Consider the following 14,524-nt stretch of genomic DNA (forward strand, 5'->3'; position numbering starts at 1 on the left):
AGCGTGGATTAATTTTGCTGTGTGCGCTGATAAGCACTGCCTGCTCTTAAGCTCTGGCTGTATTTTCCAAATCCTTACTGACAACAGCATTAGTCCAACTCGAAGTGTCTTTTAGCAATGAGATTCACGACAAAGTGAAGGGCTGCAGATATTACTGCATCACATTACAGTGTGCCTTTGCATATTTGCTGATGGAAATCAAATATTTCCACGTGTGAAGCGTCTGAAGCAGTGCAGCGTCTGAAAGCTAAGATTTGTTACCAGCTTCGAGTCTGTTCAGATTTATTTTCCAGCATCATATGGTCTCCTCTGCTGCCACTGTGAATCTGTCTCACACTCTACGTATGTCTGTCAGATCGCTTCACAGGTTACAATCCAAGCCGCTCCGCTAACCGTACTCCAGCCCTCTGACGGATGAATTATGAAAGTCTGAGTTAAAAAATAAAATCTTGTGTTTTTATTCTTTTGAGCATGTGTCGAACTGAAGGCCCGTGGGCCAAATCTGGTCCGCCGTAGCTTTTTATGTGGCCCTCTAGATTCTAGACTAAACACCGAGTGTGCTTAAATATCATCTTATCAGTCAAATTAATGCAGTTTTTAACTATTTACTGCCAAATTATATCAATCAATTTTCAGTTTTTTGAGAATTATTGTGGAAATTCACACAAAATCAACAAATCCCTGCACTTTTTTTGCGCTAATTGGGAGTTTACTGCAGATTTATTTCAAGAATTGTCAAAAACTTTCTTACTTTCACTAAACAGATGCCTCAGCCTTAACTGATGCCAATTAAGCCTTAATTGATGTCAGATTATAGACCACGATCTATACTGCGAGTAAAAAGTCGCATTTACCGTCATAAATAAGCACAAATATTGCAAATTAGTACAACAAACACTTTGATTTTTACTGCACAAAAAGAATAATGAAATCCTGGAGGGACTAAAAATGTGTTCAATATTAATATTTAATTTAAAATTCATTGATATTTTAACAGTTTGTGAACAGGTTTTATAACTACATTCTGGCACAAGAGGATTCATGATTTTGATTTGACCCAAAATGAAAATGAGTTTGACATCTGTGCTTTTGAGGGAATGAAAAGATCAAACAAATTTTATTACACATTTTTAAGTCACAAACGTGCCTGAGCACTCAACTAAAAAACTTAAGGTTTCTTTTTATTAGGTTGAAGAAAATGTGTTGGAGAGCTGCCATTTTGAATCACTTTGGCAGGTTGTAAAATACAAAAAGATGTTCCGTCACTTTAAAAAAGTAGACTGACTCCTATCTCTCTGGTTTATGTTCTACTGTACAGCTCTGACAAATTTAACAGTCCACTTAAAGGGATCAGTTTCTCTGACTTTACTTTTTATAGGTATATGTTTAAATAAAATGAACATTATTCTTTATTCTTTGAACTACTGACAACATGTCACGGCTTGAATAATAAGGAAAAAACAGGGCAATCCAGAGGTTGCATAAGAGCCGAGACGGGAGCAGAGGTCCACTTGCAGCCGGGACAGCAATCCTAACACACAATCTGAGCTACAATGAACTGGTTTAACTCATAGTATCCAGACCAAAACCCCATATTGTGGCTGCTCCATCCCGTTTCGCTGCTAGAATATATGGAAATTTGGTTGAGACATTTTCCAAAAGACGAGCAGCGTGGTTCTGAGGAGGATGAAAATAAATTCACGGCACACTTTTTAGAAGCATTTCCTACATGTGACTGTGTTCACATGATAACTCTTAGGCCCCAAGAAACCCAGATTCAAACGTATCTCAATTAATCTGCATTTGGAGCAACAACAGTAATTTTTGTTCTGCATTCATGTGAAAACTTCTTAACTTGTTATAGATGGGATGAGAAGGCAGAAGAAAGCAATGAAAGATCAGGTCATCAAATTGACAATGTTGGATGACATTGTCAGTTTGGTGTCAATGTTTTCAGTATTCAGTCTATATGTATGAATTTTTCTTTAATTACTTCTATGTTGATTGTTATTGAGGGTCTCCTTAACTTCACAGCATGCTCCATTCGTCCTGCCTGGGTTGAAGGCCAAATGCAATAAAGAGCGGTGTTTCATTTCAGCTCATATTCCTCTCCTCATCTAATCCCATTAAGACTCACGCTCCAGGAAATAGCACTGCCTCATGGTAATGAAGAAATGCATTCAAAACGGCCATGCTGTGGGGAAAAAGAAAAAAAAACAACACATTTTCCTTCAATAATTCCTGCCACACATTCCAGCAGAGACCACAGTTATTTACAAGGATTGGTTTTGTGTTTGATGATCCATTTGGTATTATTGGTAATAAATGAATGTGGGGTTAAATTAAATGTTTGGTAGAGCTATATGTGCAGAAGGAAATTTAAGCTTTCCTGGATTCTCTAGCACTACTCATTTTTAGAAAATCTTACGATTACGATAACATTGGTACATATTGCATAGGCCTGTCACAAGATTAAATACATCAGTTTATCAGACGATAAATTAAAACGAACTCAATAATTTCCATTGGCATGATTTATTGTTTAGATTGTTTTTTTCTCTCTTTATACCAAAAACTGGAGGATAAAAGTTTTCAGTTTGGTGCTTTGGTCTCAACTAGCCCTTTTTTAAGGACAATTTTGTTTACAAAGACTTCAAAATTCATTATATTTGTTTTATTTATTTATTTTGGATATTTAAAATGTCTTCCAGTTCCAGTGTTAAATGTTCATTAGAATTTAAAGTTTATTAATATTTGAGAATATGTGCTTGCATTATTATTATTATTATTATTATTATGCTATTACCACTGTATTACTTAAAAATGGTCTCAAAAGACAACAATATTATTGTTAATCACGATAACTGCTGGAACAATTTATCGTCCAGCAGAATTTATCGTGTCCGGCCGAAAAGCAATGACTATCAGATGTGATGTGCCTTTCCTCTCTTCCTCTAACATTTTGAGTAATGTCATTTCCACTCACCAAGAGCATCTGCTGCCGTGAGACTCTGTCCAACTGACTAAATATTACATTAGCATGTACAATGCAAGTTCGTAACATTTGGAATCCAATTATTGTCCTCCAAGCAGACGTTTGCATCATGAATACTGCACACACTCACATTGAGATAACTGATTCAAGATATAAGGTGCAACTTTATCTGAAACCAAATTTAAATTAAAAATAAAATGGTTTTGTTTTTTTTCTTGTTTGCAAGCTTTATTAAATCAATCTTCTGACATGTTTCAACTTTAGAAACATCAAGATGTTTCATCTGAGGCCGGGAAAACCCCGACTACAAACTTCAAGAGGACATGTGTTTCTACGAACAGTTAACTTTTGAGAAACATTTTACCAAAAGAGCTGCAAGATTATCTTGGCTGCATGATGTGATTGTGTGAAGAACCGACGCAGCAGTTCAGGATGCTGTGGTGTTTTTTGCTGAGGGAGAAGCAACAACAGCAACAAAAACATAGGAAACTATTAATAGTAAAACATCAATAGCTGTCTGGGGTCTTAGTTCAATGTCAGTGCAGTCAGCGTTTAGTCACTTGTAGTAATAAACCAGAATACAGTTTCAACACAAATAAGCTATTTTTAGCTCTTAAGAAAGAAAATAAAGAATTTCTAGAGTTGATTACATATTGCTCTGTTACCAAATTATATAAAGTCAGGTTATATTTCCTGATTTAACAATCACTTACTAAATTAAAGACAATAATCCTTTCATTATCATCGTCTTTTCATTTCATGAAGTGTTCCTTATCGCCTGGAGGATAAAAACAGGTAGTTGATATTTTGTTCACATATCAAACTTATTTATTTTTGGAATATAAATAAATGTAAGTTAAAGAATAAAACTTTATCTGTCAAATTACACACATCGAGTTGGTTTCTGCAACGCCAGCTCTCGATTTTTGTGCAGCTGCAACAATATTGCTTCTTTTGTTAAATGTGTTTTGTATTCTTCTTATACCGTAATTTCTAATTCCAGTACTAAATCACTGAGTCTTTGACATTACAGTCGCACCATATGCTAGGTAAAAATGTGCAGAGTATATATTGGCAAATTATTTACATTATGTTGCTGTAAAGTACAATTTTAAAAACTAACCAGTTACAAAAACAGTAAAACTGAATTAAACTATTATATTTTACAGGATACCAGTTGTAATTGTATTTCACAATGACATGGAGACGATTATGTACTCTTTGGTTACTCAAAATATAATTAACATCCTTTTAGTGTAAATTGCAAAAGACACTATATTCTTGTTTGTCAATATACAGAAAAAAATATCACTAATGTTATCTAATGTTTAAGTTTCAGTTGGATATGCAATGCATTGCATTATGTGCAATACAAGCAAACAAATTAACGATTTCTTACATATTATGTTACCAAATTGTATTTTTAATTGATAATTTGATTTGTAAAGCATCTTCATGCTTTGGAAACCGAACATGCCACCTTGCACAGCCTGTTTTTGTAAATAAATCATGCAGGTAATTGCATTTAGGCATATCGGACCACACTCAACTAAACATTGAGGCGTCTATTGTGACAGGACGTGGTGCTCTACTGCCACCTGTTGGACTGATGTGGATACACAGCCATATTTTCTTGAGCAAAAATCCTTACAATTCTGTTTTTTCCTCCAGAAAGTAATATTCACAACAAAAGCAGATAATTAATTTCATAGAATTTTATTAACAACAAAAGTTGAACCTGACAGATTTTTTTTTTACATGTTGCATTTACTTCTTCGCTGTCTCTTCTTCCTTTGACAAGCTCTTTATGAACTCTTCCTTCTTTGCCTGGAGACGCTCCTCTCTGCGTTTGCGGGCTTCCTTCGTCTTCGTGCGGCGCGCCTCAGCCTGGTCGCTGCACAGGTGAACGACAGAAATTAATTTCAGCAACAGAACGTCAGGTCGTTGTCTCGAAAGAAAAACAAAACGACGAGAAAACTTACGCCAGAAGCTTCTTGCGAGCCTTATCAGCCTTCAGCTTGTGGATGTGCTCCATTAGGATACGCTTGTTTTTGAACACGTTACCTTTCGCCCTCAGATAGAGACTGTGGTACCTGATATACAGACAGGTATTCATAGTAAAAGGAAGTGAAACACACATTTATTCACCACATTAACGGAGATTCCCACATACATGTGCCTGTCAATTTTCTTTGACTCCCTGTAGCGGCGAAGAAGACGGCGCAGGATTCTCATACGTCTCATCCATGTCAACTTTTCTGGCATACGAGCGTTGGCTGTACCCTTTCGTTTACCTGGGAGGGAAATATAATGAAATGTAAAGCTCATTCAGAAACTCTAACAAGTAGAGCTACAATCTGCATGCACACAGTGACAGTTAAATCTTAAATTTATCTATAACCAAGCATTTAAAGTCATATTTTGTCATATCACTGCCAAACTTCAAAAGAACTGCACATATTTCCTCCCCACTCCATTATTTTCCATGTTGGCCAAAAAGTTAAATTCTTGTCACAACTACAAGTGTCATAACAAATTCTGCTGGACAATAAATTGTTCCAGATGTTACTGCGATAAACGATAATATATTGTTGTTTTGAGACCATTTTTAAGTAATATAATGGTAAGAGATCAGTAAACTTTAAATTTTAATGAACATTTAACACTGGAACTGGAAGACATTTTAAATATCCAGAATAAACAAATAAAACAACAAATAAAATGAATTTTCACAACTCTGTAAACAAAATTGTTCTTCAAAAAAAGGGCTAGTTGAGGCCAAAATGATCCAGTTTTGGTAGAAAGAGAGAAAGAAAAGAAATAAGCAGTAAATCATGCTAATGGAAATTATAATTTGCTTTAATTTATCACCCTTTTAATTGATTTATTGGTTATTGTGACAGGCCTATAACACAGATCCACACCTTTAAGATTCTATTTTGTAAAAACTAAATAAAAATTAGAATCTTGTATAAATTTCCTACCACTTTGCATTCATGTCCTGTTTTGTTTTGGCATAAAATCCCCCCCGCCCCCCAAATAATACATTCAGGTTTGTGTTGAAACATGGCATTAAGTCTAAAAGTTCAGGAGTTAATACTACTTTTGCAAGTCACAGTAAATAAAATATAGATTACTTTGACCATGTTAAAGTGGCTGAAAGTGAATTTGAAGGACAGAGAGTAATTTTTATTTGTAATAACTCACCGTAGCCCATGTGACGTCCCTTGCGGCGTGCCAGAGTATTCTTGCGGCAGCGTGCACGGGAGTGAACGGTGACTGGCTTCCTGATAATCAAGCCATCCTTCACCAGTTTTCGGATTTGCTGCCCTGCAACACAAACGCAGAGAAATAAGACAAGTGCAGGATATTACGGACAACACCACACGCTTCACACTGTATTCTGAACTCACGAGAGTTTGCGTTGGCGATCTCATTTGTTTCATTGGGATCCAGCCACACCTTCTTCTTGCCACAGCGCAAGACGCTGGAGGCCAGGCGCTTCTGGAGCCTGAGCATGCTTTATGTACAAAAATAACCACAAATATTAGGTGGATAAATAAGATTCAGACTCGTTTCACACTCAAAATACTCAAATATTCAAACCACTCAATGCTTTTACTCCATTGTTAAACAATACAAACGTTTATATGAATTAGAAGAACAGAAATTGGTTAATGGATGAATGAATATGAGGCATGCTAATGCATTGATAGGTACACAGATCAGTAGGGAACTTGACAAGACAACTACTCTTTCTACTAAGCAACAGCTGGAAAATAACTAGATAGCTATATTTAAAATAAATCGATTTCAACTATTTTCAGTTGAAAATCACTGACTTATCAATATCTTAGACTGTCACCAATTGTTTTTAGGTCAGTGGCACCTTATACATTTAGAACTGGGGAAATCAATGTGACAGGTTAAGCAACATTAACTAACTAATTAATTTTATAGCTAAAAACTCTATTTTGTGGTTGCTTGTAGAAACAGACAGCTTTAACCCAGGTTGTAAACTAAAATATGAAAACCACAATGAGGCGGCGTTGTTTGGTTACTGGAATTTAGGTTTTAACAATCCAAAGAAAATAAAGTTTTCTGTTCATATGGCAGAGAATAATAAGTAATCAGAGTGAAGTGTCGCTGGTTCGCAGCCATGCAGTGGATTCATGTTCTGACATGTCTGGTTACATGTTAGCATAGTTAGCTTTCCAACACAGGCCGAAAGCGGCTTTCTATGTGAAATTATCACATTCACCGAAACTAAACAAGAGCCAGAGTCAATTGTGTAAGTTTAAATATCAAAACCAAAAACATTTTTGTTTACCACGATACAGATAAAAGCTAACAAGTGGGTAAACAAATATCTGCCTTACCTCATGGCTACCGATAGCTTGACAGAAACGGAGGAAATAGAACGAGAGGAGACTGTACCATTTCAGCGATAAAGATGGGTGACTCGTTCACTTTGTATCATAATTGTCTAGTTCTTTACAATAAAATGAATAATGGAATAAAATATGTGGTATTGTGCTAAAATATATTTTAAAATTATGGAGATATTTATTATAGTATGTTAATATACCTTTTTTTTTAGCGTATTCCATTATTTCTCAATGGACACAGTGGTACGGTCCAAAAACATGCAGTATGCTAATCCAACCACGAGAAGCCGCAGAAGACTTTCTGAAGTGACACTTCAATCTATTCAGGGAACTGTAAAAATAGTTTCGTTTTTACATTAAAAAACTATACTTTCTGAATAATTTTGATATATAAAGTTAATGTAAATATGGTCTTGTTGGTAAAGTGCCTCTCAAAAGTATTTGAAAGTGTTCACAATATTTCAGTACATCCACAATCTTCAATAAGTCATTTTGATTTTCAGTGGTAGACCAATATGAAGTAGTGGAGAGCTGTAAAGTGTAAGTAAAATAATTAACTTTTTCACAACAGTTCACATCTTGAAATGTGACATATGTGACCTGCATTTGTACATTTGTAAACCCCTAAATAGAATCTGGTATAACCATTTGGCTTTATGTAACACTTAACTAGTATATGGAGCCCATCTAGTTATTATATAATTCTTGCTGTCATGTAATATCTCAGATATTTGTTAAAGAACATCAGTGAACAAACAGAAGACCAAGGACCAAGAAGCATATTAATTTAAAACTGCTTAACAAGTTTAATATTTTGGCATGGATATCACAAACCCTGATCTCATTTCCAAATAAAATATATGGAGAGAATTGAGAAAGTGAGAAAAGGAGCTTTTAAATCTGATTTAGCACCACCAGTTAAGCTAAGATAATATAAGATAATTTATTAGTCTCCCAAAGGAAAAATTTGTCTAGGAAGCAGGGGCAAGGCTGCAGTACAACAACAAAAACAATACTTTAAAAAAGACAATAACCATAGATACACAAAAGTAACATCAATACAAAAAGTGAAAAATACATAAAAACACAAACATCAGATTGGCAGTACATCCCCATAACCATTGAGTTCTTTCAAGAGGAGTAAACCAAAATACTAGTAAACATGAGAAACTCATGGAGGAAAACATAAGTCACATGGCTTTGTTATGTCTTTGGTGATGATCAATAATCAAAAACTATGAAATGCTTGTAAACTTTTCAATTTGGTTTCTTTAATATCTAAATATTTCAATCTTTGTGTCATTTTAAATTCAATTCAAAAATACTTTATTGATCCCAAAGGGATATTAAACGTTGTTGTAACTCATTTAATTGAAGAGTTACTGTAGATAGTAATGGTCATAGAAACAAGCTTAGTAATAAAACAGGTAATATTTGGTGCCAGAGCAAATATTTCCTGTCTCAATGTGCCAGACAGTGAGAAAAGGTTTATATTTTATTTATATACAGTACGTAAAAATCAGTTTTCGACTGTTTCTAAGTGCATTTTTTTAGCTGGCACAGCACTGACCCCTAGCGGCAGCCAGCGCTAGTGCAGAACTGCTCCTAAAACGGCTACCGGGTGGCGTGCGCTTGCCTCTTGTCATACATCCCTTCTCGTCAGCGCTGTGCTGTCCACTCCTCTCAGTTTTAGCTTGTGAACGACTGCTCCGGGTGGTAAAACGCTCAGCGGCATGCCGGTTTGTGTATTTTCAACGAGCTTAATTTTTGAAATATGACTCAGCGTAAGAGAATAATCAAGGTAAGTCGTGGGGGGTTTTGTTCTCGCTAGCATGTTTTGTTGTAGCTAACCTTGATGCTAGCATCCACAATGCCAACGCTGAGGAAGAGATAGTAGCCGGTGCAGCTCGTGTATTGTCAAAGGCACAATACCTGTATTGAAGCGCTGGTTCACACTACGTTGTTGACACGGTTACATGATGCCTCTGAATTTACATTCCAGTCATTATGACGGACGGATCCTCATTTTTATTGGTCTCACTGATAACTTAATGTAATGTTCGGACTTTGCCTGATTAAGCTGTTTAAGGATTTCCCCCCTTGAAGCTCAGCAGCAGCAGCATGCCTTGCAGAGAGCTACAGACTGTGACAGCAGAAACTCCTGAGGACACGTTTAAATAACTCTGCGCATACTTGAGTTTTCTTTCCGGAGAGGCGAAATTACAGTGCGGTGAGGCTAGCTTGGTTTGTGCTATTGTTGTCTGCACTGCCCATCTGTCACAAAGACCTCTCCTGTTTGACCTGGTTATTACAGACAGTGTGAGACGGATTAACCCAGTGGTGTGCATACACTGTATTTACAATATGTGCTCCTGTCTGCATGTTCTCGCTTTAAGATTAATCTTGTTTAATTAGGTATGAACAGTACATAATTTCTCTGTTGTTTTAAAGTTTTATTTTCCACCTTTCTTATGACGTAAATGGTCGTAATTGGTTATATCAGGCCTGCTTTTGTATTGAAACTCGTAATTCTTCATTCTGCCTGCTTTTATTTGTTACCTAATCCAGCTTGTTGCCCAGTAAACTCACCCCATCTGCAGGACTACTCTCGGTCACTAGCCTGTTTGAAAATCCAGTTTTCTTTATCTGCATTTGCATCACTTTCTAGGATCACAGCACCTTAAAGGGACTGCAGCTCAGAGTGCCGGTAATCCATTGCTGGACAGTCTTAAATAGATGCAGTTTATCCCACCTCTGGCACACACACACTATATGATGTTTAGGAGCTTTGCACTCATTCATAAAGTGACTCACTGACCTAGTTCACAGTGTACATTTGTTGGATCTCTGCTTACTTCATGCTACCTGTGTGTTCTCTCAGCTTGCTGGGGCAAGTTCTTTTTTGATTAGTCAGAAGGAAAGCTTCATTTATTGTGAAATTGTTTCCTGTTGCATCATACACTGTTGGATATCGCAGGTATGGATAAACTTTTAAATGAAATTTTGAATAGTTTTTCTGGAACTCAGAATATTCAGTAGCATAATTTTTTCTGTAAATCATCCATTTGTCTTTTCATCAAATTTCTCAGATTATTGAATAAAACCTTCCCAAAAATGAACTGAATTTTAAGGAGTTGAAACCAGGCTTGTCACAATAATCAATAAATCAGTTCGTCACATGATACATTAAATCAAACTCAATCATTTCCATTGGCATGATTCATCATTTATCTCTTTTTTTTCTCTCTTTCAACCAAAAATTGGACTATGAAAGTTTTCAGTTTGGTGCTTTTGTCTTAACTAACCCATTTTTTGAAGGACAATTTTGTTTACCAAGACTTAAAAATAAATTTTATTTGTTGCTTTATTTATTTATTTAGGATATTTAAAATGTCTTCCAGTTCCAGTGTAAAATGTTCATTAGAATTTAAAGTTTATTCGTCTTTGAGAATGCATTTTTGCATTATTATGCTATTACCATTATATTACTTAAAAATTGTCTCAAAACAACAATATTATCGTTTATTGCAATAACTTTTGGAACAATTTATCGTGCAGCAGCATTTGTTATGACAGGCCTAGTTGTAACATAACAAAATGTGGAAATGTTGCAGTCGTACAAATACTTGGGACCTTTAAAAAGCACATCCATTAATTTGAAAAAATGTAAAATACAGGCTCAGATTTTTGTGTGCGCATAATTTAATCGACGTTGTGCTCAAGACAAATTCCCGCAATATGAAAACAAATAAGTCAATGAGATCTAATTGTGAAAACATTTAGGTAGGAAATGAAATCAGGTTTTATTTGGAGGTGAATTTGTCCCGAGTTGAGGGGACATGCAGACTCTTCTTCACAGAATGGGTAGTATATTCTCAAGGCTGATGTTTGTAAAATCTCCCCAGCTTGCAGGCATCTGGTGCGTGTGATCTGTAAGGAGGCAGCAGCGAAGATGGAGCTGCCCGACGGCTCGTTGCTGCCGGTCAGCAATGGAGAGCAGTGGTGCAACAGCTGGAAACATCCCAACGAAGACCCTGTAAGTCAAACGTGCAAATTAACTGTACCGCTGTATGGAATCACAGCTACAAATTAGTCCAAATGTTGAAAGTGTGGTCCTTTTGAAGTCTTTTTTAATGTGTTCTGCTTTCATCCTAACTGAGTTTTCTGTGTGGCTGTGTTTCAAGGACCGCAGCACCAGTCCGTCAGTCCTGCGCTCTTGTGCCATGACGTGGAAGGAGGGCCTGCTGAACAGGAAGCGGCCATTTGTGGGCCGATGCTGTCACTCCTGTACACCTCAGAGCTGGGTAAAGTCCCTCTGCTAATTTACGTGTGTCAAACTCAAGGCCTGGGGGCCAAATCTGGCCCGCAGTAGTTTTTTAGGTGGCCCTTTAGACTCTAAATAACATCAACAAGTCCCTCCAATTTTTCACAAATCTGCAAAATTCACACAAAATCAACAAATCCCCACATTTTCCCCGATTTTTACTGCAAATTTTCTCAAGATTTGCCAAAAACATTTGGGTTTAAGTGACTGCTACCTTAGCCTTTCCTGGTGTCAGGTTATAGTCCATGACCGATACGGCCATTTATAAAATCCACTTTCATCATCATATACACTTCTGCAAATATTGTAAAAAAAAATCCTTACAAACATTTCTAAATTAGCATCACAAAATCTGTAATTTTGAACGCAAAAAACACCAAAACAATCACAAAATCTTGGAGTAACGGCTATTTATTGATATTTTAACAGTTCAATAGGCCTTAGCAATACATTTTGGCGCAACCGCCCCTTTAAGAATGTTCAGATTTTGGATTTGGCCCAAAATAAAAATGAGTCTCTAATTGTTTTCCAATGGTGAATTATAGAGAGAATGATGGGTATTCAGTTGGCTTTTCTCAGCAATAAAATCATTAAAATTCCTGCCGTTAATAACTGCTGTGTCACTGACTCACCTTCACATTTCCCTGTTTTCTTTTTTTTTCAATGTACCACATTGAATTATTTGCACAGAAATGTGTGAGATTCTTCCTGCAACTGTAGGTCAGACATGAGGGCATACATGTAAACCATTTAATGTTTTAATTAAATTTTATTTAATTAAAACATTAAATAATTTAACTTTATTTGACGTGGTGTGCATAAGACTGACATGACACTGTCATAAACATGACATAACAGCCGTCATGAAGATGAAGGAGTTTTCATGAATGCTTTCAACTGTTGTCATGAAGTGTCATTTGTCATCTAATCATTTGAAAAGCTGTCAAATACAGACAGGGTGTAATAAAATGCTGCTGCAATAAAATAATACTGCATACCACAATATTTCAGGTTTTTATGTATAAAAAATATACATGAACATGCATTTATGTTTGTAGTCATAATGTAACTTTAAAAAAAAACTTGAGGTGTATAGATGCTTTTGCAAGACTGTACATTTTGATAAAATCTATTCAACCAACTAAAAGGAATAAAATTTGCTTGATCTTATTTTTTCTTTGCAGGAACAATTGTTCAACCCCAGCATTCCATCTCTGGGCCTTCGTAACGTCATCTACATCAACGAGACCAACACGAGGTAAACGGAAGACAATCTCTTTCTTCTACTAGTTAGCAAAGTCAGAGCTACACCCGTTTTTATTTTTAGCTGCTCCTCAAAAAGAAGAACAAACTCAAGCTCTGGTAGAAGAATAAGTTAATCTGTTGGCGTCGGATGTCTTTAAGATGCTTCTCCTATAGATAATATAATCAGTACATGTCAGGCAGGTGCTGCGCTCCTAAGCAATGTGTGTATAATGAATGGCTTCAGGTCAAATGGCCTGATCTGTGACACAGTGGAAAGGCGGATTTATAAATAATTTAACGTGTTTGTCAAGTGACACTGCACACATGCAACCACCTAAAAGTTACGCCAAAACCTCAAACAACTTAAACATACACTTGGTGTAAATACACATAGGCCTGTCACAATAACACATTCTGCTGGACGATAAATTGTTCCAGAAGTTATTGCGATAAACGATAATATTGTTGTTTGGAGGCCATTTTAAAATTATATAATGGTAAGAGTTCAGTAAACTTTAAATTCTAATGAGCATTTAACAGTGGAACTGGAAGACATTTTAAATATTAAAAATAAATAAATAAAACATCAAATAAAGTGAATTTTGAAGTCTTTTAAACAAAAAGGGCTGGTTAAAACTAAACTGAAAACTTTTATCATCCAGTTTGTGGTAGAAAGAAAAAAAAAAGAAACAAATGGAAATTATTGAGTTTGTTTTAATTTATCATGCGATTAATTGATCTATTGATTATTGTGACAGGCCTAAATATGCACAAAAATTACAGCTTTACCTTAATAAAACACATTGTCTGTTTTCTATTCACATGATGTCAGATGGGACATGATCATCTTGGTATGGAGCGCTAAAATTAAAAGAAAATATTGAATTCTTGTAGTTTTATTCTAAAAAACAACGACATAATAAATAAATAAATAAGCTGGGAATGTTCCAAGAAGAGTTTTTTTCTCCTTGATATTGAGGGGCAAAAAATAAAAATACAGGTGTGTGATACCTTAGTAAAACTAATGCCATGTACGTACTTGAAAACCTGGAGCCACTAAGATGCAGTAAAGCTACATTCTGCATTTTATCATCAGTATTTCAGTTATTCACAAATGGCATCCAGGTCGGTCCAGTCAAATCCTGGTCCAAAGCAGCAGGACAGCCTCAGGCTTCTTCAGCTCGGGGTTAATGAGGGTAAAAAAGCTACGATATTGTTCTGAAAACACATCACTTAAGACGCTCATAGGTTTATAATTTTACATCTGACTTTAAACATATAGTTGGAATCTTTAATTATCTTTTTCTTTTGCAGCACAGCTTGATAAAATGCTGAAATGCTAAGCTAGGCTACTTCCAAACACACCATGTTTCAGTGTGGCTCAGGTTAATCATGTGCAAATGTTATTGACAACTTTGTTATTCAAAAACACTTATGAACTTTGGTTTCTAAAGTTTCACGAGTCTCTGAGCTGATTATTGTATGACTTTATTTTAATTATGCTCATGAGGTGTCATGTAGCTGATGTCTGCAGCTGCATGGATAGAAAGCAGAAGCTAGTTCTCACAGTCT

The 14,524-nt window shown here is 35.8% G+C and overlaps 2 protein-coding genes across 2 annotated transcripts in view; one reads left to right on the forward strand and one right to left on the reverse strand.

Moving 5' to 3' along the window:
• Positions 1 to 4,695: 4,695 nt before the first annotated feature.
• Positions 4,696 to 7,469, reverse strand: LOC106949754 (60S ribosomal protein L19). The gene is made up of 6 exons (XM_015036235.1): positions 7,375 to 7,469; positions 6,409 to 6,515; positions 6,203 to 6,325; positions 5,169 to 5,289; positions 4,978 to 5,088; positions 4,696 to 4,889 (listed from the first exon to the last, which is right to left on the reverse strand). Exons 1-6 carry the CDS (start codon positions 7,377 to 7,379, stop codon positions 4,763 to 4,765), a joined length of 594 nt encoding a protein of 197 aa, XP_014891721.1. The 5' UTR covers positions 7,380 to 7,469; the 3' UTR covers positions 4,696 to 4,762.
• Positions 7,470 to 8,975: 1,506 nt separating this feature from the next.
• The window catches only part of gpam (glycerol-3-phosphate acyltransferase, mitochondrial), a 33,359-nt gene continuing 27,810 nt past the window's right edge, over positions 8,976 to 14,524 (forward strand). Inside the window, exons 1-4 of the mRNA XM_015036247.1 lie at positions 8,976 to 9,184; positions 11,289 to 11,419; positions 11,568 to 11,687; positions 12,892 to 12,965. Of these exons, the coding sequence (XP_014891733.1) occupies positions 11,336 to 11,419; positions 11,568 to 11,687; positions 12,892 to 12,965 (278 nt within the window). The 5' untranslated portion in view covers positions 8,976 to 9,184; positions 11,289 to 11,335. The remainder of the gene's footprint in view (positions 9,185 to 11,288; positions 11,420 to 11,567; positions 11,688 to 12,891; positions 12,966 to 14,524) is intronic.

The sequence above is a fragment of the Poecilia latipinna genome, unplaced genomic scaffold, assembly GCF_001443285.1.
Source record: "Poecilia latipinna isolate Pla-1442-1.1 unplaced genomic scaffold, P_latipinna-1.0 Scaffold22, whole genome shotgun sequence".
Taxonomy (NCBI): domain Eukaryota; kingdom Metazoa; phylum Chordata; class Actinopteri; order Cyprinodontiformes; family Poeciliidae; genus Poecilia; species Poecilia latipinna.

Excerpts from the sequence above, each read along its gene's own strand:
- LOC106949754 (XM_015036235.1), bottom strand. Across the intron at positions 6,326-6,408 it reads GATCGCCAACGCAAACTCTC|GGCAGCAAATCCGAAAACTG; the intron begins GTGAGTTCAGAA and ends TTTGTGTTGCAG. Across the intron at positions 4,890-4,977 it reads GCTCGCAAGAAGCTTCTGGC|CGACCAGGCTGAGGCGCGCC; the intron begins GTAAGTTTTCTC and ends TCACCTGTGCAG.